The 27416-nt window shown below is 36.7% G+C and overlaps 1 protein-coding gene across 1 annotated transcript in view; it reads left to right on the top strand.

The window, feature by feature from the left end:
• Positions 1 to 27416, top strand: part of LOC106875212 (uncharacterized) — a 188616-nt gene that overhangs the window by 154923 nt on the left and 6277 nt on the right. The window contains exons 6-15 of the mRNA XM_089365498.1: positions 4387 to 5409; positions 7931 to 8095; positions 8613 to 8698; positions 11882 to 11982; positions 14396 to 14466; positions 15948 to 16055; positions 22349 to 22419; positions 24685 to 24805; positions 25956 to 26120; positions 26534 to 26606. Of these exons, the coding sequence (XP_089221624.1) occupies positions 4387 to 5409; positions 7931 to 8095; positions 8613 to 8698; positions 11882 to 11982; positions 14396 to 14466; positions 15948 to 16055; positions 22349 to 22419; positions 24685 to 24805; positions 25956 to 26120; positions 26534 to 26606 (1984 nt within the window). The remainder of the gene's footprint in view (positions 1 to 4386; positions 5410 to 7930; positions 8096 to 8612; positions 8699 to 11881; positions 11983 to 14395; positions 14467 to 15947; positions 16056 to 22348; positions 22420 to 24684; positions 24806 to 25955; positions 26121 to 26533; positions 26607 to 27416) is intronic.

Below are 27416 nucleotides of genomic sequence, written 5' to 3'. Positions count from 1 at the left end.
TATTGTATTTTGTCCACACATACATCTACAGTATCCACGATGAAACATTTTCTGTATTCCAACTCATTAATCGCCAATTTGCTGTTTTAAGTATTTTTCCAATCACGTTGTACAATGTGGATCAAGCCACAAACCCATGATGCTCTGCCTCAACTGTTGGTACCATCCATTATGGTATCTCCATGCCGATTGAAATGTCATTATTTTAGGTTCTTTCACTATATACTATCTTCCTGTAATACCATCGATTAAACAAAACGCTTCTTCTCAAACCAGATCACGTTATGAAGTCAGTGTTGACATGATAGTGCAGTACGGCTTGAGAACACGATCGCTTTCAACAAATCTAGTTGTACCCTTCCAGTCATCGGCTCTTCGCAGAAGTATGGGTGTTGGCTTTATTTGGATCCACCTTCTCTATTACTTTTTTCCACTTTCTTTGTGCAAAAGAAAAAAAACCATCACCATATTCGTGTTGATCTTCATTAAGCACTCTCTGCTACATTGTTGTCTATGTGCTTTATCAAACACACTCAGAACTTAGTTATGCTAACAGGTATACTTTGAAGTAAGATGCTTTAGTTACTCTCAGAACATGTCCCGAAAATATGTAACTTACCGCGCAGATGACGTTCAGAAGAGTAACTCCAGCACTCCGTTTGATATTAACCAGGTATGAAAGCACATATGCTGCTCTGTGTAGGAAAAGCAACCCGTCTTATTTTGTTTTTCATAACTTCATAACATACTCCGTTTAAGCCCCATTGACCCTTTAAGCCCAATTTCTCATTTGAACGCCCCCTTTTTTTATTAATAAGAATTTCCATCCTGCTCTTGATTTACTGACGGAATAACCACTTGTCTATTCCAGTCTGGTTGTGTTCTTTGGACCGCATTTATCATCTCGCCCATCCTTCACTTGCAGGTTGGTTCCTGCCAACTCTCCTACTTTTCTCACGTTCTATTTCCTTACTATCAATACACTTGGTTAGGCTGCACGAACAACGGAATCCCCTGAAACCTGTAGTATCGTTTATTAACGAAATTTGCAACCACATAATGCAGCTCTACCGGTGATGTTATAGGCAACTGGGGTTTTGTGGTAGAACCATGTACTCTTACTTGTGTAAAGATTGACGGGAAACCAAGCCACTCTTGTAGAAGCTACTAACACAATTTTCTATTCTCTTCACTTCATTTATGATAGTTCATATATATAGGCGCAGGAGTGGCTGTGTGGTAAGTAGCTTGCTTACGAACCACATGGTTCTGGGTTCAGTGCTACTGCGTGGCACCTTGGGCAAGTGTCTTCTACTATAGCCTCGGACCGACCAAAGCCTTGCGAGTGGATTTGGCAGACGGAAACTGAAAGAAGCCCGTCGTATATGTATATGTATATATATGTGTATGTGTGTGTGCGTGTGTTTGTGTGTCTGTGTTTGTCCTCCTAACATCGCTTGACAACCGATGCTGGTATCTTTACGTCCCCGTAACTTAGCGGTTCGGCAGAAGAGACCGATAGAATAAGTACTAAGCTTACAAAGAATAAGTCCTGGGGTCGATTTGCTCGACTAAAGGCGGTGCTACAGCATGGCCGCAGTTAAATGACTGAAACAAGTAAAAGATATCTGGAGAAGCCATTAGATTTTCAGTTAAATGTCATATTGCTAAATTAGGCTTAGTTCCCAATTCTCATCTAAAGGTGAGAAGTAAAGGTAACCCCCCCCCCAAAAAAAATAATAAATAAATAAACAGAAAATACGTACAGAATTAAAATGTGATACTCCTCATGGAGAGCGACTACCACCTAGGGTCAAACAATGAAACTCAGAGTCTCCAAGATTACCCTAACTGTCAAAAGTATGTGTCTCCCTACTATCTGTCGTAGCTCTTTACGACAAAATAGAAAGAAAACTAGAGAGATACTCAATGCATTTTTGTAGTCTATCATCTATTTTCAGGGCTTTAGTTATCGCTTACTTTATTTTAGGGATATATATATGTATATATATATATATATATATATATATATATATATATATATATATATATTTATTACTGCTTTTCCAAGAAAGTAACAATGACTTTGTATTTTGATACTGGATATCACTTTTTTTCTCTTTTTTTTTTTTTTTTACGTATAGCATATCGTATCAGAACGACTTTGATGTGTCCACCGCTCATACAAAGTCATTTTGATTTTATCAAGTAAAAATAAACTTAGTCTCTGAAACTTAATACATTAATATATAGTGTGTGAGAAGGCATACAACCTGTGGGTGTTGACTCTTTTGTTCTGCCCTTTGACCTGATATAGGGGTGGACGTTATTTTTCCCACTCATATGGATTCAACATGTCGTGCTACTATTACAGGTATTTAAATTACCGACTCTTTAAGAGCGAAAGCTATTAAATTTAACTATAATAAGATCTGGACTGTGAGTTCGAATTCCTTTTTCAAAGCAATTTATCCTCTTTTCTACGGTTATAACAATTACCCTTTTTATTTATTTACTTCGGTTTCTCGTAACAATTGAAATAGGATATGATTTAAGGTTAACAATCTCATCAGTTATAAATACCCCAAGTCCATGTTAGCTAGTGTAACCTGATCGAGCAGTCAACCCAATGATCAAATGTGTTTAAACCGTGGTACTTCTATTTTTCCCAAGGCTATCTAAGAGTACATCACTCAATGCGCCTTAGCTCTGCGACGAAATATTTTCAAAGACATTTGCCTAGTTTTTCTAATTGTTCGAGAGATCGCCTTGACCAAGGGTTCCTAAGCACCACCGGGTCACAGACCAGCATCTGGCCGTGGATTATTTGGTACCGGGCAGCAGAGCAAGAATACATTTTAAAATTTCAGTTCTATTTTATTGACTATCGCAGCTGTGCACGATGTCCTTGCGCATGGCCTAGCAGTTAGGGTGTTGCATGCACGATCACTAGGCCATGGATTCGATCCACGGACCGGGCGACGTATTATATTCTTAAACAAAACATTTCATTTACGGTTGCTCTGCAGGTGGGAGATGTCTGAATCGTTGACGCCTTAGCAGAGATGCTTTACAGTATATCTTCCGGCTCTTTATGTTCTGAAGTCAAACCCCAACCTTCTTGGAGAAGGCAACAAGAAACCACTCCAGTATTTATTCCAAGTCTAGTCATGATAGCCAAAGTTCCAGTAATCTACTTAACAGCAGCAGTGGAGGACACGCTCTCTCCTAGGTGTATAGAGAGAGTGCTGGAGAAGGTTATCGTGCACAGTGGTGGTTTGCTCTTGGCAGACCACCACTAGTTTGTATAAATTGGTAGATAGATAGATACTAATTAAATTATATATTACACACATTGTTTTGTTATGCACATGACAGCACCTCCATCCCCATCCGGACCGTGGTACAAAAACAGGTTGGGAACTGCTGGTATGGAGGATGAAATGCATTGTAAAAAAACAGTTGTCATTTAATATATCATTTCTAAACATGTCTTTTTTCCCTTATCCAGGAACTAACTCGATATATCGTTGGTGAAATAAAAAAAAAACATCGAATAAAACTACATTATATCTTTCATACTTTCCTTTAGAAATATTGTTGAATTTAAAAGTATGAACCCAGAAGAAATCTACAGCAATTTGCATAGTTTATATTGCTCAAAATATTGATCAACTCATATCGATCAACACATTATTGAAACTACCTCATTTGTTTATTGATTCTAGATTTTAAATACTTACTACAAGTATCCTTATCAAATAATTACATAATCTTAGTTGAGCTCTTTTCGATTAACTTCATTATGTGAAACGTAACAGTACTTGTACTTAGCATGGAGAACGTTGAGTATTTTCCCTGCATCCATTTTGCTAATATTCATAATCTCCACCATATTCCTACTTGATACTGATATATATATATATATATATATATATATATATATATATATATATGAGAGAGAGAGTTGGAATTTACAAAAAAAAAAAAAAGACGAAGGCGGGTGTGTAAACAACAAACAGATGTATTAGTTTAACGCTCAGGAAGTGAGAATGTCTTTTACGTTTCGAGCCTACGCTCTTCAACAGAAAGGAACACAGAAATAAGTAGAGAGAGAAAATAAAAAAAGGTTTAGTAGCTAGCGATATGTATATATATATATATATATATATATATATCGCATCAAAGACCAAATATTCTCAGGAATTAATATACTAAGGAGATAAAAACGATGTATATATATATATATATATATATATATATATATATATATATATATATATATATATATATATATATATAAAATTGTTATGTAAACTTGTACGTCTTTAATTCTACAACCTATTCATGTATTTTTTTTCTTTTCTCTTCATTTCTAATATCCAGATCTGTCACAGTCCAATACAAGCAAATTTTCTCTCAATTCTCCGTAGCTTATTACAAATTGATCCAAATGATAAGCTCTGTGAAGAAATGTGGGGAACCATAGAAAAGCTAGTAGCAAAAGTCGTTGTGATAGAAAAAGTTGAAGATTCTCAGAAACTCCTAATTAAAACTGGCAAGCAACTTCAAGAAATCGTTGAAAACAAATACGTCTACGCTGGTCACATGAAACATGAGTCTTATCGCATATACGAGAAGACACGAAGACGAAGTTCGACGTTACCAACTACTCCCGGGTCTAATGCTGTTACGCCGGATGACTTCACAGGCGCCATGTCACCTTCATCAACGTTTTCTTCCCACACCTCTTTTACCGGTAGTTCTTCAGCTTCATCTCGGACTAGCACGCCTACCACGCCAACTGCATCAGCGGTATGTGGTGGGTCCACGCCAAACAAGAACAACAGATCTTTTCCGGGTTCGCCCCAAAATGCTGCATCCCCTTCCACAACTCCAGTCCAAACGCCGTCATCGGCTTCAGTAGCACCACCTCCTCCGCCACCTCCCCCGCCACCGCCGCCGCCGCCGCCACCACCGCCACCTCCATTTGCTCCTGGAAGCGCATTTGCGACGACAGGTATACCATGTCCTCCTCCAGCACCTCCCCCTCCCCCTGGGAAGATTCCGTTTCCACCAAAAATTGGCGGTGGCGGATCAGTCCCTCAACCACCAAGAACACTCGGAATTAACATGAACCATGCAAACACGTTGCCGCAACTAAATGTGCCTAAGCCAAAAAACAAATTAAAACCTCTACAATGGCAGAAAATTCCAGCAAATAAAGTGATGAAAGGTCTCAACTTGTGGGCTCAAGCGGCCAAGCTTTTCAACGGGGTTAAGGTTGATTACGAAGTTATAGATGAACTGTTTTGTGTAGAACAAGTCCATCCCGACAATGATAAGACGCATGGTAAAGGCTCAAGAAATGGAAAAGCATCCAAAACTGTTAAGAAAGAAAGCACAGAGGTAATTATGACCAACTCTTTTTCTTTTCTTTTTTTTAACACAGCTTTGTGTTTTTTAACTCCAGGTTAGCCTTTAAGAAGAGACTCTATGACCAGCGGTATTCTAACTGCGATCATCCATTTTTTTCCTCTTTATCCTATATATATACTTTTATTTCAGTTATAGGACTGCAATTATTCTGCATCACTTACTTTTGAAGATTTTTAATCAGTCATATCGACCTCTACTCGCCAATTATTTTTACATCAGGCACTTTCGATCTGTGCCGAACTAGCAGTTTACGAAACATAACCAAAGACTGTCTTTCTGCAAGAGAGAACAACGTAAACAGATACATACACAACAGCCTTTTTACTGCTTCCGTCTACCAATTTAAAATTCCTTAAGGCACTGGTCAGCCTGAATCTATAGAAGACACTTGCTCAAGATGTGTCTGTAGGTCAAGCAGGACTAACCAGCGAACTTCTGGACTGCGCAGTCATGCTTGCACTCCTGTATATTTAATCTTTTTAAGACGGCAGATGTACATGAGAGTTTCGGCTGCAATTTCTAAAAAGATCAGATATCACTTAGTTTCCCATTGGTTTTCTTAATATTTCTGAAGGTGAGTAAGCCGTCACGGCTGAAATAAGTAAATGGCAGGCGTAACACCTAATGGTTAATAACGAAGTTATTTCGAATTTGCGAATCTTTCAGTTGCGACTTTTAAAAAATTGATCCTTCTTTCCAAAGGCAATTAGATAAAAACGCCAGTTCAGTGTTGCAACATAATCCTCAAACATTAAGGATGTTGAATGAAACACCCATGTTTCCAAAGGTGAATTATTAAAACCCCCAAAGAATTCCTCTCAACACATGGCTATGATGCTCCCCTACTACTTCCGTTCATGATCAGAGATGCACATATCGTCAGCCACCAAGGGACATGCTCAACTGGTTAAGGTCAAACAACTGACAAGCAAATCTGTGGTATTAAGCAGAATATTTGCTGTAGCCCATCTTTTTATACCAAGACAAAACAATGTACATGATAGCACTTCCAGTTAGTTCAGATCGGAAGCCATGAGAGCCACTGCTCATTATTATTATATCATTTGAAGAGGAAAGTGAGTGTAGAGAGGGAGGTGCTGCCTTTTGGTGTGTCTATCAAAATGTGATTGACAGTGGCAAGACTGTGGAGACTGAATGGATCTACTCTGAATATACTTTTCTAAGCAGGAGGAAAGAAACTGAGAGAGGGCACATTCCAATGCCTTGGAGACAGCAGAGTAATCCGGGGTTTTTGTGTGGAGTTTACACCAGATTACCCTAAATGGGTTGCCCCGGTATTGGGGATTCTATTTATTTCTTTAATTTCTATTATATATCCTCTGTTATATCATTTATTGTGGTAGTATTTCTCTTTGATTGATGTTAACCCCACGTGTCTGTTTCTTTTTTTTTTTTGTGTTGTATCTCGTCCTTCGATATTGTCCTCCATGTCTTGGGCCCTGGTGGCCAATAAAGGAAATCATTATTATTATTATTATTATTATTATTATTAATAATAATAATAATAATAATATTGCCTAGTGGTTAGGGTGTTGTAATCACGATCGTGAGATCGTGATTTCAATTCCTAGACCGAGCGGTGCATTGTGTTTTTGAGCAAAACACTTCATCTCAAATTGCTCTGTAATCACTTTGACACCTGACGCGTGATATACCTGTGTGCACCTGTTCAGACAACATCGATTTAATGCAAGGTGTGAGCTAATGTGCAGCATGAACATTTGATCATTATAAACAAATCATTTGTACAGGTCGTTCGGCGAAAAAGCTGAACATTCATACGTCGTCTTCAACAATTGCATCAACAATACTCTGTTTTGTTTCAGGGTCGAATTGCAAGTTTGCAAATACCTTCATGATTGTTTAAATCCTATTCTTTTTCGTAATCGTTCGTGGAAGACCCCTCTAACATCAAAAGAAATTTAATGGTGCTTAGCCTTTATCACATAAACAGTGGGATAGTGTTGAATGCAATGTGCAAAGCACAATTCTAAAGTAAAAAAAAGAAATTGGCTTTGATTTGTGCTTTCGATATCTCAGCTTGTAGACGAGAAGTGTTGTTAATTCTCTATCCAGATGTCACGGCCAGAAATTCAGGACAGAAGCTGGCAAAAGTTAGGTATGGTAGTGAGCTATAGGTGAAGGAATTGTGTGGTTTCTGGCCTCTTGGGTCGCCAAAAATATCATCCTTATCATGATAAACAATGATACAACCATTAGACTTCCCCTACGCTGTGAGGTCTAAGAACTGTAGTGCTTTTGAGACTTCGTTATCGAGAAGTTTCAAATTTGAATACGAGCGGAATTTATGTACGCTATTGTTTTTAGCGCGTGCGCACCTGTGTGTGTGTGTGACTGACTGATTGAGATTTGTATGGTATTAGCGAAATTAAGTGACACCAGAGAGAACATTTCGTTGGCACTAAATTAATTGTAGTTACAAAATCTGTTCCTTCTATTTTCTTTTCAGATAAATCTAATTGAGAGCAGACGAAGTTTAAATGTAAATATCTTCTTAAAGCAATTTAAAATGTCTCTCGATGAATTTTTTCTACACTTACACAATGGATCTTGTGAGAAGTTCAGTACTGAACAGTTAAAGTCCTTACTGAAGATTCTTCCTAATACTGTCGAGGTATCTATCGAAACCATCTTTTCTTACAATATTTCCACTCATCCATCCATCAATTACCGAAATGATTCTTAATAACCGCTTAAATAATCTTATTTATCCAAATCTTTGCCAGTGGCTAATTTGTTTAATTATTCCAAGGCTCGGTTTATTTATTTGAAATAATTATTTAATAATTTATGTTTCTGGATCAATTTATGGTAGAAATGGAATTCCATAGCTTTGACTGTAAGGGAATGTCCATAGCTTTGACAGCACCGAATGTGTATAGAGTAAATTTATATAAATCTTCAAATTCATCAGAACAGACGTAATCTTTACACCTTTAAGTAAAAGTAAAACTGAAGAATCCTTTGTATTCTTTTGATTTTTCCAATAGTTTCATGTCACTGTTTTAAGCATTGCAATCATAAACTTAGATGTAACCTAATGTAAATAATCATTATATATATATATATATATGAGAGAGAAAGAGAAAATTAATGGTACTTATATAGTGTCTGATACTTTTTAATTACAGATTGAAATGTTAAAAAGTTATGAAGGGGACAAAACGAAGCTTGGAAACGCCGAACAATTTTTCCTGCGACTGATCGAATTACCGAAGTATATTTTCTTTGTCAATATTCTGAGTGTGATTATGTATCAAAGGAATCGCTTAGTTTGATTTATATGCTTACAAGTTTGATTGTGCAAAGGAACGAAAATGTGTGTTTGTATAGTGATGAAAAAAAAAGAAAAGCGACAGGAGAAATTTTGTTTGTAGATGAATTTGTAGTTTTATGAAGCATAGACTGAATGTTTTAGTGTAAAATGAATAGCGCTGAAAAGGAGAGCTTAATCTCTCACAGAAACGACCTGCTTTTATGCCGCTTGCTCTTTTCATTTCATGAACGCCATTTCGCTGCTTTTGAGTGTCTTTACCTTTTTTCTTCGCATTTATTGACCACATGCCTAAGGACATATTTCCCCAACCATTGTCGATCAGTGTTGGTTCGTTTACATTTTCGTGATCTAGTAGTTCGTCAAAAGAATTGGATTTTATAAGCACCAGACTAGAAACAAGTACCACAATCGGTTTACCTCAAAACTGTGCGCTAGCATGGACGCAGTACAATGACTGTAGCAAATAAAATAATGCACACACACACACACACTGTATTTGCCAGTATATAAAAGGCAATCTCGCATAAGATGCACCCTTATTTTACAAGTATATTTTGTGGGGAAAAAAGTATTTTTAATATGTTTCATTATACACTTCTTGGAAACTATTTTAAAGTGGTTTTATATAGAGAAATGTATAATTCTGTACATGTAACGCAATATTGTAATAGTATACTGAAATAAAAGTATCGAAAGATAACTTTATCGTAAATGAACAACGTTATACTAGTACTGCCCCAGTTTTATCTTCTTTCAGATCAATTATATAATTATTTATATTTTTCGTCATGAAAATTGTCATACAGGATGTAAAACTCACGTTACTTGTAATGTCTTGTGTAACCACGAGCATTTCACAAAATGGCGCATTACAGCTGTGCTTCTGTTTACATCCACTCTTTGCAAATGAAAATTTAGCATTCCTTTTATCTTTCTTGAAGAATTTTCCCAGAAGATAATTATAAAATGTTTCTGGGACAGAAGTGGCTGTATGGTAAAAAGCTTGCTCCCCAACCACATGGTTCCGGATTCAGTCCCACTGAGTGGTACCTTGTGCAAGTGTCTTTCCTGTACTGTAGCCTCTGGCCGACCAAATCCTTGTGAGTGGATTTGGTAGACGGAAACTGAAAGAAGCTCGTCGTGTATATGTGTGTGTGTGTGTGTGTGCGCGCGCGCGTGCGCGCACGTCTTTGTGTCTGCTTGTCCCCCACCACCACCACCGTCCCCTCGCTTGACCATCGGTGTTTGTGTGTTTACGACCCCGTAACTTAGCGGTTCCGCAAAAGGATCCGATAGACCAAGTACTAGGTTTAAGAAACAAGTCCTGGGGTTGTTTTGTTCGACTAAAACCCTTCAAGGCGGTGCTTCAGCATGGCCACAGTCAAATGACTGAAACAAATAAAAGAATAAAAGGAACCTGGTCATTAAATAATGCAAGAAACATCAGATGTGGGATTATGTACGCCGGGAAAGAAAGTATAACGAGATGGGACTTCTCCACGTAACTGCCAATATACTGTAAGCACTTTTTCTTTATTAGTTTGTGCAAAGCGTCTCTGATATTTTGGCTTTGTTTCCAGTAATTTGATTAATAATTAGAGAATCAAGCGGATGCATGCTCATCCGACTACCTAACTTAGAGCACACGGTCTCCCATTCCTAATGTTGCCGTATTAGACGCAGATGTATTTTGGGACACATTTAGAAACAGAGAGTAAAAAAGTCGTGCATCTTATACCGCAAGAAATGCGGTGCGAACACACACGCACACGCACATACACACATACATACACGCACACATACACGAGCTGGCAGAAACGTTAGCACGCCGGGCGAAATGCTTAGCGGTATTTCGTCTACCGCTACGTTCTGAGTTCAAATTCCGCCGAGGTCGACTCTGCCTTTCATCCTTTCGGGGTCGATTAAATAAGTACCAGTTACGCACTGGGGTCGGTATAATCGACTTAATCCGTTTGTCTGTCCTTGTTTGTCCCCTCTGTGTGTAGCCCCTTGTGGGTAGTAAAGAAATAACACATACACGTGCACATGTATACACATGCACGCACACACGCAGTACACATACATGCGCACGCATGTGCATATGCATACATGCGATAACACACACACACACACATATACATAAACACACACATACATGTGTGTGTGTGTATGATATAATAGTAGTATATGAACTGGTAAAGGCGACGAACTGGTAGCATCGGTTAACAAGTTGGACAAAATGCTTAGTGGCATTTCGTCCGTCTTAACAATCTGAGTTCAAATTCCGCCGAGGTTGACTTTGCCCTTAATCTTTTCGAGGGTGTTGAAATAAGTGTACTGGTGTCGTTATAATCTACCTACACTCCCCTGCGAACTTGCTGTCCTTGTGTCAAAATTTGAAACAGTTTTCCATGAAGATTTTTGCTCGTAGACATACCAAATATTAGGTTGACACCAGAGGGTTTTCAAATGACGTTGGTGTGAAGTTTGGATTTTGGGTAGTAAGAGCTACTTTTGTTTCAACAGGATTCTGGCACCAAAGTGATTTAATGAAGTATTAAGCAAGGTTTTAGTCTATATTATTCTTTCTCTGTTATGAAGTATATTACCAGAATAGAATCTATTACTTAAATCCTGCACAAGGAAAATTACTGATTTAAAAGTCTCTCGCAAAAGCATACTTTCGGTGTTGTGTGTGCGTTTATATGAAATGTAAAGCAGATAGCACTACTGGTCAGAACTAATGTTATGAATTTCTCTTCATTTAAGTTCATCAAAATTCCTTTACAATTCATTATAATAATGCTGAATAGCATAAATAGGCCGCTAATAAATTTTTCTGCAATATAAGGATGTTCTGTCCTATTCAGCATTATTATTATTATGCGTTTGAGAATGAAATATTTCCATATCTGTATATTTCAATACAACTCAACGCTTCTAAAAAAGCAAATTCTGTTTGTTTACATATATCGTAATTTCTTTAAAATTGTTCAGTTTTTTTTTTCTTTATTTTATATGTACCTTTTAGTAAAATTGTCGCAAATTTCAGATGTTTTAAAACTATTTATTTATCTTTCTGTCTCTCCCTCTCTTTCTCTCTCTCTCTCTCTAAACTTGAAGTTACCGAGTTCGAATAGAAGGAATTTTAATACGTCAAGAATTTGGTAGCGAGATGGAATGTGTGAAACCATCTTTACACTCAATTATAAGAACAGCTACTGGTAAGTTCCTTTTTTTTCTTCCTAATATAGATATTCTGTATCAGTAAAAAACTAAATAGATATTTATGTTTTAGATATTTTTGCACCCTGTAAAAGATATAGACTTAGAAAAATATATTCCGAAAATCTAGTCCAGCATCCCACAGCTAAACTAATTCCATTAGTAACACTCAAGATTTCTCCATTCCTTCTCAAAGCTTCTACACCTTATCTAGACAATTAAAGCTGGAATAAGACCACTGGGCGCAGCTACTTGGACGTTGATGCTCTGGCATAGCTGACGGGACATACAGCTTGTTTTAGTGGTAGTTCTTTTTGGCACTAGAGGCAGATACACACATGCACAGAAATGTACACATACAGATAGAGAAAGAGAGGGAAAGAGAGATGCTACATCTTATTAACTGAACCCAATTGACATAAACACGTTCCTTCTCCTCACACAAAGAGAAATGGATTCACGCAAATAAAAAGAAAGAGAGAACGACTGAAACATTTACAATGTTTAATGCCAATTAAGTTTGCCAAAATATGTGCCAAAACGTCTCATACTCTTCTATATTTAAGAGATGAAGAATTATGTACATTATTTACATTTGACGGATATTTGTCCTCATCTTGTTTGTTGTTAACCACTATGCCATATGCCCGTGGGCATATGGCGCAGTGGTTAAGAGCGCGGGCTACTAACCCAAAGATTCCGAGTTCGATTCCAGGCAGTGACCTGAAAAATAATAATAATAATAATAATAATAATAATAACACCATCGGAAAATACCTTAGTAATGAGAACCCAGGTTCGGAATTTCCCCAAGACACCTGATGAAGGCTGGAGGGTATATCAGCCGAAACATTGTGTTAACAACAAACAAGATGAGGACAAATACCCATCAAATGTAAATAGTGTCTCATACTCTATAACTTACCCCTGGTAAAGGTTTCTCTTGTTTGCAATGTCTGAGCACTGAAATACTCGAACCTAATCCGTTTCAGCCATATTTTCCGTCTGTCATTAAGAAGTACCAGTAATATATTGATTTTAGTTCAGAGCACCATATAAGTTTTTGCGGAAACAAACACAAAAATAAAATTCCCGTACAAAGTGTATTTTTATTGCTGCTAATAAGAAAATCGATGGTATTTTGAGGTTTGTTCTTGCTGATAGGGAGAATACGGGAACATGTTTGGCAAACATCAATATATATTTCCAAAATAAGAACTTTCAATCGTTTCTAATAATGGAATTAATTTTTTGGTCAATAAATGGATATTTATTTTTATGTGGTGGTTGTTTCAAAAGAAGTATACTTTTCCTTTGTGAAATAGCCACAACGTTGTATAACCAGCTACTTCAGTTTCAAACAAAACGCATTTGACATTTGTTTGGATCAACACGGCTTCCCTAGACCTTCGAAATTTAGCTGCTAGAACGCATAATAGCTTGCGATCGAGTTAACCATTTGAGGCATTAGAAACCGGTTCAGGAATATTAACAATGCAATTTAGAGAGTTTCGATTTTATGCGATGATATCAAATATATTGATGTATTGCCATGTCATATTTCAGTTTTTAATTCAACTCATTTACGACTTAGAAACTTCTAGTTTTTTTTTGTTTTTTTTTTCGTATATACATACTTTACTAACTTCGGACAAGCTAATGGTAGTATGGTTAAGAAATTGACTTCGCTACCACACAGTTTTAGGTTCAGTCCTACTGCATGGCACTTGATCAAGTCTTTTCTACTATAACCTCGGGCCAACCAATGTCTTTTGAGTTAATTTGAAGGACAGAAAATACGTATTTGTGCGTCTTTCTGCTTGCTTTCTACAACTAAGCTTGGTTTATTTATGTTTCCGTGTCTGTGTTTCGGCAAAAACAAAAAATTAAATAAGAGCGAGAAAGACGCATAGAATAAATATCAGACTTAAAAAAGACGCTGGTATCGAGAAAGTGCCCTAACATGCCGCAGTCCTATGAATTAAACAAGTTAAAGAATAAAGGAAAAAAATAACTAGAATTATTCCGATAAGAAACTATACTCGTTTAACACAGTATGCAAACTAAACGGCCCATTCGTTTTATAGTGCCAACGATAATTTAACAACGAACTATATTATATTTGCTGTACATGGTGACTAATATATATAATTAGAATTATATAAACCTTGTACCGGGACACTTTCATTTGTAGAATTTATTTCAAATTATTGTTTCTATGTGATGGAAACATCGTCACTGATATTTTTTTCAAAATTCTGTTTTTGTCATTAATTATTTTTTTCTTTTCTTTTTCTTTTCCTCTCAAACATCATGTGAGTGGATATTAGCTAAGTGAATTATCAAACTGTAAAATTCTGTTAACTATAATTTAGATATATCAGTATTTTGCCACCTTTTTTTCCCCACCAGATATGAAAGAAAATCATGAACTTCGTGAACTTCTTTACATGGTTTTAGTAGCTGGAAATTATCTGAATTCGGTAAGTTAAATTTATTGTTGTATTAATCTGAGTATATTAAATGTATGCAAATTGAGAGAAGACTACTCCAACATAAAACTTACAGCTTTCTGGTCATCCTAACAATCTTAGTCTGCTGAGTCACTGTAGCCAGACTTTCTGGTCTAAAGATTGGAATCAGATCGCGCAGTCAGAGAAATAAGCCCTGCAGTGTCAAGGATCGGTTTACATAACCTCCGGAGGGCGTGATTCTCTTCTTCATGACCTTCGAACACGAAGAAAATGCCATCGTCACCATGTATATGCATATGTGCGTGACCATATGTATGTAAGCATTGTGTATACACACACGTATGCTTATCTTTTGGTGTTGATACCAAATCAAGTATTGGTCTCGAATTCATCGACTCGACCTGTCGAATCGACCTTACTAAGTGGATCGATCATAATTTAGCAGCTAGAACGCATAATAGCTTGATGCCGAGTTAACCATTCGAGACAAGAGATATCGCTTCAGGAAAGATATCAATGCAGTGTAGAGGGTTTCGATTTTATGCCAAAGCTATCAAATACATTGATGTGATTTCCATGTTATATTTCAATTTTTAATTGAATTCATTTACGATTAAGCAGAGTAAAATATGTTAAGATTTTTTCGGTTAGTGTCATAGATTTCGCTTTTTTTTTGCTTTTTTTTTTTTGGCATTTCTCAGTTTTGTTCCAATTGTTTTCAAATTTAGTTATACCGATTTAGTTTTGTATGCTAATTATGAACGTGAAATTTCTTTTTGTCATAAATTAATAAATAAAAAGTTGATAGCTTTTAAAGTGTGAAAATTTTGGGTGATTGTAACCAATCGGAAGCCACTATTATACAATATGATTGTATCTCACATTGGTGTCTGTTTCCATAGTAACAAGCAAAATTGTAGTCTGTCCTATTTTCATTATAACAAGGGTGATGTACTCATTCGACTGTGACGCTTTCACTGCCACAACCACTATCACCACACGTCTGTGGCAGACAGCTATCACGCAGAAAATGCCGGCTTTCTATTCTTGTTTTATGATTGGGTAGGAATTATGTAACTTTGAACCTCTTCAGCATTTTTCTAAATTTCTTCTGGAAAAAATGATTCCAAAATTCGGATTCAGAGTAAAAGATAACATCAATATGCCAAATTTGAAAATTTTCACTTAATTCTAAATTTTCCAAATCTGTAACAGCTACCGGAAAGATTCGACAAAAAAAAAATTTGTATGGCATGGTAAAAATACAGAATATTTAAAACAAAATAAGATACGATTTATATCATTGTAACCATTTGCATCACAGCGGTTTCGAATAATCTAAGCAATTTTAAACCAATTTATTGCATAAATACTTTTATGTATGTGTGTGAATGAACGAACGAACGAACGGAGGCTACCGAGTGGTTTTCCAGATTGTCCATTTCACTTGTATGCCAGTAGTATTTAGTAACATCGTTTATATATTTCAGGGTAATTATGCAGGAAATGCAGCAGGTTTCAAAATGAACTCCCTCTTAAAAGTTACAGAAATTAGGGCCAACAAACCAAGAATGACTTTAATGCATTATGTTGTAATGGTAAATAAATTTTCCTTTAATCTTTTTATCTCTCTCTCTCTCTCTCTCTCTCTCCACCATTAATCTCTATGTATCCCTTCTGTTTTTCCGTTAATCTTTTCTCTTACATTCAATTCATTAACCCTATTACTCTATTTTCTCTTTCACTGTCTCAAACAAATTACGCCTGGAAGATCAATATTATTATTTTTTTTTTTTTACTCTGAAGATCGTCCAAATTTATCAGCACTGATAGAATAAGCCTATAACAAAAGACGTTCCAGCCAGCCAGCCACCCATAGCCATTCTAATATTTTTCATACGTATCGTGTATCTAAAATTGTATTACCCTTTGAATGAATACGTGCAATGCTTAGAACAGTGTGCTTAAAAATATTGTACCGAAATATTGTTAAAATAGTAACCTCGCTTTGATAACTAGTTTGATAACGCTTTGATTACGACAAAGTAATATCTACGTTGCCTTAATAGTTTTTCTACTAAAGGCACAAGGTCTGAAACTTTGGAAGTGGGAGCTGGTCGGTTACATGACAGGCACTTATTTTATCGACTCCGGAAGTGTGAAAAACAAATTCGACCTCGACAGAATTTGAACTCTGAACGTAAAGACCGACGAAATGCTGCTAAGCATTTTGCCCGGAATGCTAACGTTTCTGTTAATCTCACCGCCATTCGTTGCCTTAGTATCCTTTCTACTATCGGCACAAGGCCTGGATTTTGTTGGGGAGGTGGGGACAGTCGATCACATCGACTCCAGTACTCAACTGGCACTTAATTTATCGACTCCAAAAGGATGAAAGGCAAAGTCGACCTCAACGGAATTTGAACTCAGGGCGTAGCGACAGGCGAAACACCACTAAGCATTTCGTCCAGCGTGCTAACGACTCAGCCAGCTCGCCGCCTTGTACGTTACCTTAGTATCGACAAAGCTTTAATAACTTTAAAAATATGATCAATAATACAGTTTTTTTTTTTTAAATGCGAGTGTATGTACGCAAAGAGAATACACCAAAGCATGTTCTGAAAATATATACACGCAGTTTACTATTAGCTAATTCCCGAGAAGTCAATGAAAGAGATATGTATGTGTGTATACACGCACACATAGATATTTTATACAGGCATTGACCAGGCGTGGTCGTGTGGTAACAAGTTGTATACGATAGGTTTTTTTCGGTTTCAGTCAGGAAATCCACTCACAAGACTTTGGTCAGCCTGTGGCCATAGTTGAAGGCATTTGCCCAACGTGTCAAACAGTGAGGCGGAACCATGTTGTTGAGAAGCGAACTTCTTTCCACATCGTTGAATTTTTTTATTCCCATTTCCTATTGAAATGACAAAATATATCATCCATCTTTATATACTGACTCGCTCCTTTTCTATCTCCCCCCCTTTCCCTCTCCGTTCACCATTTCTATCTAGATCGGTCTATCATCTGTTTCTCTCTGTCTAATAAAAGAAAAGTGAGAAAGAGGAAGAGATGCAATTGCAGTAAGAATAAATGTTATATTACAGTGTTAGTGTTAGCATAGTCTTAAAATGGAGGAAGAAGAAGGAGAAGAGTGCGAAGGACGAAACTATGTTATTGCCTCCCAAATCTTCCACGGTGCCGACTCTAAAACCCTAACCCTCTCCCAGCAATTCACTGCACATACAAATCCGCCCACCACCTTACATACATATCCCTTCTCTTACTGGAACCCTAACCCTGATGCCATTGTGCCAGCGCACCCCCTGTTGACAAAACGTGGTACTAATCAAATGCCATACCGGTTTGTGAAGTCCACCAGGCTGGTCGGTCATATTTACTTTGTTTTGTAGCTTTTATCATTATGCTGTTTTTCCTTTTAGTTGTTTTTCTTTTTTTTTTTCCACTTTCTTTAGAATGTCTGTTCTTGTAACCTTTTTGTTTTGTTTCGTTTTTAATATTCTTCTTTTTCTTCTTTTGCTTGCTTGCTTGATGCAGTGATTATGGGTTGGTGTTATTGCGTTAACATACTGGACAAAGAATGCTTAGCAGCACTTCGTCCGTCTTTGTTATCAGCTTAAATTTTGCGGACGTCGACTTTGCTTTTCATCTTTTCACGGTCTTTAAAATAAGTAAGAATCAAGTAATGGGAACGATGTAATTGACTAACCAATCCCTCAAAATTTCAGGTTTTGTACCTGAAAAAAGGATTTATTATTATTATTATTATTATTATTATTATTATTATAAAGGCAGCTAGCTGGCAGAAATCATTAGCACACTGGGTGACAGGTTTAGTGGTATTTCGTCTTTCTTTATGTTTTGAGTTCAAATTCCACCAAGGTCGACTTTACCTTTCATCCTTTCGGGGTCGATAAATTAAGTACCAGTTGTATACTGGGGTCGATGTAATCGACTCATCCCTTCCCTCCAAATTACAGGCTTTGTGCCTTTAGTAGAAAGCATTATTATTATTATTATTAAGGCGGCGAGCTGGCGGGCATGTGGGCGGATATTCTGTTGGTTGGTTACTTAGTAAGTTGGCTGGCTGGCTGGCTGGCTGTCTGGTTGGTTGGTTGGTTGGTTAGTTACTTAGTTAGCTGGCCACTTATTCTGTTATTTGGTTACTTAGTTACTCAGCTGGTTACTTTGTTTGTTTGTTTAGGTTGGTGGGTGTAAAATAATTGCGATTAAAAGAACTAGGACGAACTCGATAGACAATATTACTTCCTGAAATTACGCTGGATATCACAGATTTTGGTACCTTCGAAGTTTGACCACTTTCTTAAAAATATCTGGGACACTAATTCAAAATATACCAGCTCACGTCAAGTATGCTATATTAGCCCTATTTTTGGATATTCATTATATATTTTTATACACTGATGTTTCAGGAACTTCAATTACTTTTTAGATTTTGGTTCCTTAAGTGTTAAACATATTTTAGCAATATTTGGATCGCTAGTTTTAGAAATGACATTAGTTTCCTTTTGAGCTTTTATTTATGTTATTCGGAGACAAAAACATTATTGCTATTAATATATTAAATGCTCTGAATAATTATTACATTATCTAAATTATTTTCGTTTATTGATTATTTTTTATTTTATTTTTCAAAGACTTTACCTTAAGCTTTTTGCGCATAGGTGCAGAAATGAGTTTCGAGATACATCCCTCTCTACTGCGATTTGGGCAAATGTTTTTTAACATATCCCCTGCCGAGCAATGTTGCGTGGGTGGATCTGGTTGACAGAAACTGCGTGGAAGTCCATCGCGTGCGTGTGTGTGTGTGTGTGTGTGTGTGTGTGTGTGTGTGTGTGTGTGTGTGTGTGTGTGTGTGTGTGTGTGTGTGTGTGTTGTTGGTTCTCATGTGTCATTGTTTGACAACTGTTGTTGGCTCATTTACGTTACTCTAACGAGCGGTTTGGTCAAAGAAACATTAAGTACAAGACTGAAAAATAAGCACTGGGGTCGACTTTATTATCTAAATCCTTTCAGGCTGTACCCTAGCTTAGCTGCAGGCCAACGACTGAAACAAATAAAGGAGCAAAAGAGTAAACTGTTACTACTTATGCTGTAAATACTCGAAATTGAGGGCCAAACAAACTAACAGCAGGGATGGATTTTCAGCGTGACACAGAATGTGACAAGGTTGGCTCTTTGAAATACAGGCACTAAATCAGTTTTGTCAGCTGAGTGAACCTGAGCCACATGAAATGAAGTATCTTGCTCAATAACTCAACGAGCTAGCGAGAATCGAACTTACGCCCAAACGATCGCGAGCCGAATACGCTAGCCACCAAGCTACTACGCGTCTTCATACACCCCAAAATAAGTTTAGAACATGATAAATTTTTTGCGGGTCGCTGGTGGTGATGGCGGTGGAGTAGAGAAGAGAGATAATTAACATGGGTTCATACAATGAGAGTAATGTTTTGGATAAAACAAAGTGTATTTAAAAAGGAACAGAGGGAGACAGATGGAGACAGACAGACAGAAAAAGAGACGAGAATGGTAGAAGGGGAAATGGCTAAAGATCTGAGAACGATTAAGATAGAGATGACTGAGAATGGCAATATGAGTCTAAGAGGAAGAGAGCTTAGGAAAACAGTCTTTTGTAGCCAGGGAGCCTAATTGCTGATTCCCTGTTTATATGTTGCCCAATTTTCTGATGGTCTGACTGTGATAACAGTATATCAGTCTCGGCCTGGCATCCATGACTCACTAGTTGAGAGATTTTACTTGACGACATGGAAAGTTTGGGAAATTTAACCTTAACAATAGACATAGTGAATAGTTTGGACTTATATTGAATGAAGCAAATGACGCGCTGAACATGTGTCCCTGGACAGAATACTGTTTTATTGTGGGTAATTATACTTGTATCAATAGTTTAGAGAGTAAGATAATTTTATATAAACTACAGGCCGTAAGAAAATTACACCAACGGATTTGAACTCACAAAGCGTCAGTTCAATATCCTATCAAAAAATCTTTATTTCCCTTCTCGAAAGAATTTTGATAATAAAAAAAAAAAGAATTGTGTGTTTGCGCGCGCCATTGTTTGTATTTGTCCCGCCCACACAATTTGACAACTGGTGTTGGTCTATTTACGTCCTCAAAAAGAGGCTTATAGAATTAGTTCAAGGTTTAGGGGAAAAAAGAGCTGATTTGTTTGACTAAATCCTTCAAGGCGGTGCCCCAGCATGGCCGCAGTCTAATGACTTAAACAAGTAGAAAATAAAATATATAGGCACAGGAATGTCTGTGTGATTCGAAGATAAAAGATATACTGGGATTGATTTGTTCAACTAAAACCCTTCAAGGTGCTGCCCCAGCATGGCCACAGTGCAATGACTGAAACAAGTAAAAGATAAAAGATATAAAATATGTTTTAAAGAAAAAGTTGTGGCTGAGGAAAGAGATGTTTCTAAAACTAAATTGGAAACTTCCGTTCATCATTGATGTCAAAAGAAGTCCATAAAAGTCGTCGAGAGATAATATCTTCTTTGCAGGGCAGGAAAAATAGTCACAAGAAAAGTTATTATCCTAACATCAGTCTTTACTCTTCAGCTGTGTGTATATGTGTGTGTTAGTGAGTGACTAAAGTAGCGTGTGTATATGCATTTATAATATAAGTTACTCTCACTCAATGTATAAGAGTTAAATCTGAATACACATCACAAAGCATGTTTCAACAGGAAAACGTACACCCTTGTTTACGTACGCACGCTCGCGCGCACACACACATTAACTCTCTTCTAAGCATCATACAAATATGGGATGATATCAATGACACTACTTAACGGTATCAATTCCATCTGATTCACAACTGCTAGTGATAGACGTGAACTTTCTAGATAACAATGCCACACACGACGAACAGTAGTCGGTTAGCCCTTGGGTGGAATGTCTGTCTACCAAATAGTAAGTTTTACCAGTAGGAATAGAATAATTGGAAGTAAAAAAAAAAAAAAAGAAAACCTCTTTCTGTTGACATCTTAACTAAAATTACTAATCTTACCAGGCCACCTTTAACCCTAACCCTTATTCCCTTTAACGGAATAACAGCTTTTAAGTTAGCCACAAGACTAAATTAGATGACGGAGTTAGTCGATAACTTTAACCTCAGTACTAAGCGGGTTCTTTATTCTAATCAAACCCAGAAGGCTGGAAGGCCTTTGTCTTTCTATAATGCTGGGTTTATCCAACGGCAGCATTTGAACTCGGAACGCTCTAATGATTCTGTAAATGCAATGTTCAGATAATAACAACAATAATAATAATCCTTTTCACTATGGGTACAAGGCCTGAAATTTTGGGAGAGGGAACTAGTCAATTACATTAACCCCAGAACTCAACTGGTACTTAATTTATCATCACCGAAGGATGAAGGGCGAATTCGACCTCGTGGTATTTCAACCCACAATGTAAAGATGGACGAAATACTGCTAATCATTTTGCCAGGCGTACCAACGATTCTGCCGGTTCGCCGCTTTAATAATGATAATAATCCTTTCTACTAAAAGCAGAAGGCCTGAAATATGAGGAAAGATGGACAAAATACCGCTAAGCATTCATCCCGGCGTGCTAACGATTCTGCTAGTTTACTGCCTTAATAAAGATAATAGTAATAATAATGTTTCTAACACAGGAACAAAGTCATACATTTGAACTAAGGTATTACTTGATTGAAACTAACCCTTCTGCTTCTGTAAGTCTTTGTGTACGAAGATCGATATAACTATAACGCTGATGACGGCGACGATGGTGATAATAATTAAGTTGGATTAGTTATTTTAAACTTAATGTTCTCCTTTTACAGCAAGCTGAAAAACGAAATCCACGATTACTCTTGTTCCCGCATCAAATGAAATCCTTAAACGAAGCAGCAAAGTAAGTCGACTTAAAATACTAATCTTGGAAAATGTCCTCAAGTTTTCACCAATTAATTTTTGAACACCCGTCCAATAAACCTAAGTATTTAGAAGGTGATGTCCATTTTTCACTTGGTTCATGCACTATTGTAAATATGACAAAATTACCATGGTTAATAATGTTCATGATGGTGATGGTGGTTGTAGTTGGAAGGATGCTATAAATCATGGATAAATATTTATATGGCGCAGGAGTGGTGGCTGTGTGGTAAGTAGCTTGCTCACCAAACCACATGGTTCCGGGTTCAGTCCCACTGCGTGGCACCATAGGCAAGTGTCTTCTACTATAGCCCCGAGCCCACCAAAGCCTTGTGAATGGATTTGGTAGACGGAAACTGAAAGAAGCCCGTCGTATATATGTATATATATATATATATATATAATCATAAATATATAGGGATTGACAGTAACCTGCTTCTCCAACATACTGAGAATTCAGAAATAGCAGCCAAAGAACTACTGATTCCAATGTCGCATGGTCAAAATTAACGTGAGTTATTTAGACATTAACAAATTTATTAGAATATTTAGCTGAAGATCAGAATAGAGTATTCTTTACTCTTAACTGTGAAACGATCGTACTAAATTAACTAAAGGCAGGTGGTTTTTTACTCTTCTCTACTGTTTTTTGTTCTGTGTGTATCAAAAATATCGCTATCAATTTAGAGTAATAATTTGTAGTTTTGGAATCAGTAGTTCTTTGGTTGCTATTTCTGAATTCTCAGTATGTTGGAGAAGCAGGTTACTGTCAATCCCTATATATTTATGATTATAAATGGTTTTACCGAAAAGGTTTTTTCATACTGAGCTACCCGGCAAAATTGTTAATTATTAATTTTATTACTAATTGACGATTCCCTGCCCTGCATATCTCTCTCTCTCTCTCTATATATATATATATATATGTGTGTGTTTGTGTGTCTGTGTTTGTCCCCCCAACATCGCTTGACAACCGATTCTGGTGTGTTTACGTCCCCGTAACTTAGCTGTTCGGTAAAAAAGAGACCGATAGAATAAGTACTAGGCTTACAAAGAATAAGTCCTAGGATCGATTTTCTCGACTAAAGGCGGTGCTCCAGCATGGCCGCAGTTAAATGACTGAAACAAGTAAGAGTAAAAGAGTATGGCATATCGCAACCTATCACTTCACGCTTCATATAACTGTCTCTACACAGTATCGATCTCAGACAGCATGCCTTAAAGAATATCAGCAATAGAAAATGCAACCGCGTAAATGTACGAAGATTCAGACAATCTTGCGCCTTTCATACACCTTCCGTATGTTGAAGCTTCTATTAGTCTGTCTCTCTTTCTCTCTCCCTCTCATCTGCTGACAGAGACAGAGGGGGAAAGGGAGTGTTGATCTAAAAAACTTGATAGTTGAAACTGGACAGACAGAAACTTAGAATCCTCTCGTATGAATTGTATTTGTAGTTCAAAAGATGATCTTTCACATATTCTGTATTATGCTAATTTTGGATAACGATAACATTAAGTGCGCATGCGTCAGTTGAACAGCCAACAATTCATTACATTATAATTCAAGAAATAGTTTATTCCCATGGAGTGGCTGTGCGGTAAGAAGCTTGCTTTCCAACCACATGGTTCCAGGTTCAGTTCCACAGAACCCCTACTAGCGATATATTATATGCAAAGAGTGCAGAACGTTGCAGCGAAAACCAGCAGGCAGAGAATCCGCCTGGGGTTAAACTAATAGTAACATTCACCTGCCGCTTTGATGTGGCTACTAACTGTACTTTTTAGTGTACGTTACTACTCTATCGTATCTTGAGATTTTATAACTAGTTATTTTGCTTATATATATATGTGTGTGTGCAGCTAAGACTGCAACTACTAGTAGTAAATATACTGTATTTTATTTCAGTGGTATATTTGAACTCTATGTTTACTTCAGACAGAGGTCATAGTATCAACTTGCTGTTAAGTCGTACATTCAAAGTGATTACATATATCTCTCATAAATGAACTTAGATTACTCTACTGTCTAGGTTCATTCACATCTATTTTATAATACTTTGAATGTCTAAGTTCGGTCGATACAACTGCAAAACTCATTGCTAAAACGCGTGGAATATCCATTAACAGTTGCATGCATGCGTGCAAATCCAACCTGAAGAGAACAATGTTATTATTCTATATCTTTTGTCAATGCGTGCGTGAGATGACATCTCGTCTTCATTTCCATATTTTTTACATTTTTTAGATCGTCAATACAGTCCTTAACGGCTGACATTTCAAATCTAGGAAAGAAAATTCAAAATATTACTACACAAGCAGAAACTATGGATGAAGATTTCAAATTTCAAATGGCAGATTTTTTACAGGTAAACAACGTAGGATTTCTTTTTTTTTTATCATGTATATTTTAAGGTTTATTATCAAGGGTGTGAAGGCACGTGACTTAGTGGTTAGGGTATTCGACTCACGATCGAGAGTCGATTCCCGGTGACGCGTCGTGTCCTTGAAGACACTTTATTTCTCGTCGCTCCGGTCCAATCAGCTAGCAAAAATGAGTTGTACTTGTAATTCAAAGGGCCCAGCCTTGTCACATTCTGTATCATGCTGAATCTCCCAGAGAACTACGTTAAGGGTACACATGTCTGTGGAGTGCTCAGCCACCCGCTTGTTAATTTCATGAGCAGACTGTTCCGTTGATTATATCAACTGGAACCCTCGTCATCGTCGTAACCGACGGAGCACAACTTATCAAGGGTGTCATTTAAGTGAATCAGAGCTTTGGATAGAAATCATGTGTTCAACCTGGCATTTCATCGCTTCAGTGCGTGGTATTGTTAGATCTTATTAAATTTCTCTCAAGCACTTTTAGTACTTCATATCTTCACCAGATTATTTTCAAAAAATAAAAAAAAAGGGAAATGTGGTTTTGCATACTAATAAAAGAAAATCTAGTTCGTTCTTTTTTTTTTTTTTTTTTCTAGAAATTAATGATAAAGAAGTTTCATCAGTGTAGAAACTTTGAAAAGTTTATGTTGGCAATTTGAAATAATTCAAATGGTTGAAAGAAATTTAACAAAATTCGGATCAATTTTTTTCTCCTTTCTTTTTGGAGTGTATATTCAATTTAAAGGATTAAGCAGATTGTGTTTGAGGATTGCATTATGGACACCGCTTTCGTTTTAATTTACCATGTAAATATTCAATTAACTGAATAATTAAACTCATCGTCCGGACCAACGGCGAAGCCATCAGAACTTCAAAACACAGTTTGCTGTGATTAAGCATTGGACATTACCGGAACATGTTATGGAAACGTAGTTAAATTCTGATTTTAAGCGTTTTCAATTTTGCTTGAATCGATCTTTAATTGCCGAATATTATGAATATGATTGTTTGTTTTTCCAGTTTTGTTTTCCTTTAGGACGGTGCTAAATCACTAAGATTTTTAAAGGTAGAATTTCCTACTGCAATATCTATTTACTTCTTTATTGTCTTCATTCAATTTTTCTTTTCAAGTGGGCAAATGGCGAAATGAAAAGTCTTCAGGTTGATCTTAATATTATCAATGAACTGCAGAAAGAGTTAGCAGATTTCTTCTGTGAAGATGTAGCAACATTTAAGTTAGACGAGTGTTTCAATACACTGAGAACGTTCTGCGAGAAGTTTCTGAAAGCAATACAGGTTGGTTACCAATTTCACTACACAATGTACTAAACTAATAATAATAATTACAATAATAACAACAACAATGATAATAATAATAACAATAATAATAATAATAATAATAATAATTGTACAAAATGTATATAGGAACATTCTACAGTGTTCTTATACACATACATTTTCTTTCTTTCACACACTCGCATATATACATTTAGATTTAGCTACTAGAATCATAGTCTGCAGATACAAACTGATTTCCTTAGATTCTTTGGAAGGTGAAACCTTCCATGGTGACTAAACAAATGAAGCTATTTTATTTCAATTTTGTATAATCTAGTTTGTTGTAACTGAAGTTAAGTATTATTAACTTTTATTCCAATCTTATTTGATTCAAATCATCAACCACACATTTTGGTATATTTCTTTAAAAGGAAAATAAACAGTGGAGCCTTAGCGCAGAACAATCAGAGATGCGCAAAAAGCAAAATGAACTGAAGAGAGATGGTAAGGCAATTATTAAAGATTCTACATTTTCTTAAATTAATTACCTTTGGCTGTGAGAGGTTTACATACTGAAATCTTGCCCATATACGCACACACATATATAAATGCGTGTGTGTGTATGTGTGCTAGAGAGAGAGAGAGAGAAAGAGGCCGCATGGCTTAATGGTTAGGGTGTTGCACACACGATCGCGAGATCGTGATTTCAATTCCTAGACTGGGTAGTGTGTCGTCTTCTTGAGCAAAACACTTCATCTTGCATTGCTCTAGAATCACATCGACACCTGACGCGTGGCACACCTGTGTACACCTGTTCAGACAACGTCGATTTGATGGAGGGATTGAGCTAATGTGCGGCACAAACATTTGATCACTATAAGCAAATAATTTGTGCAAGTGGATCGGCAAAAAGGTGAACGCTCATACGTGATCATCGTTAGGAGAGTCCATCATATATATATATATATATATATATATATATGTGTGTGTGTGTGTGTGTGTGTGTGTGTGTGTGTGTGTGTGTGTGTGTGTGTGTGTGTGTACGAATAGACAAACAGCTGGTGTCAGGTTAGATTATAACATTCATAAATTTAAATGTGAAAGTTGAGTTATTACAAGAGTAGAGGTTGTAACCAATAAGGAAGTAAGAAAGTTTCCTACAGCTGTTTCTAGAAGAGATGCGCAGATGTTACATTTCTTTGCAAACGAATGGTAGCCATCCGTATACTAACGATCTATTCAATTTCCTCACTCCAAAGATGGAATTGATCACTACATGGATAGTTATAGTTCGTTAGCATGGAAATGTACTAT

This window comes from Octopus bimaculoides, chromosome Z (assembly GCF_046866305.1).
Source record: "Octopus bimaculoides isolate indiv1 chromosome Z, ASM4686630v1, whole genome shotgun sequence".
Classification (NCBI taxonomy): domain Eukaryota; kingdom Metazoa; phylum Mollusca; class Cephalopoda; order Octopoda; family Octopodidae; genus Octopus; species Octopus bimaculoides.
The sequence above is the reverse complement of the archived record's forward strand: the minus strand, read 5'-3'. Positions and strand labels throughout refer to the sequence as shown.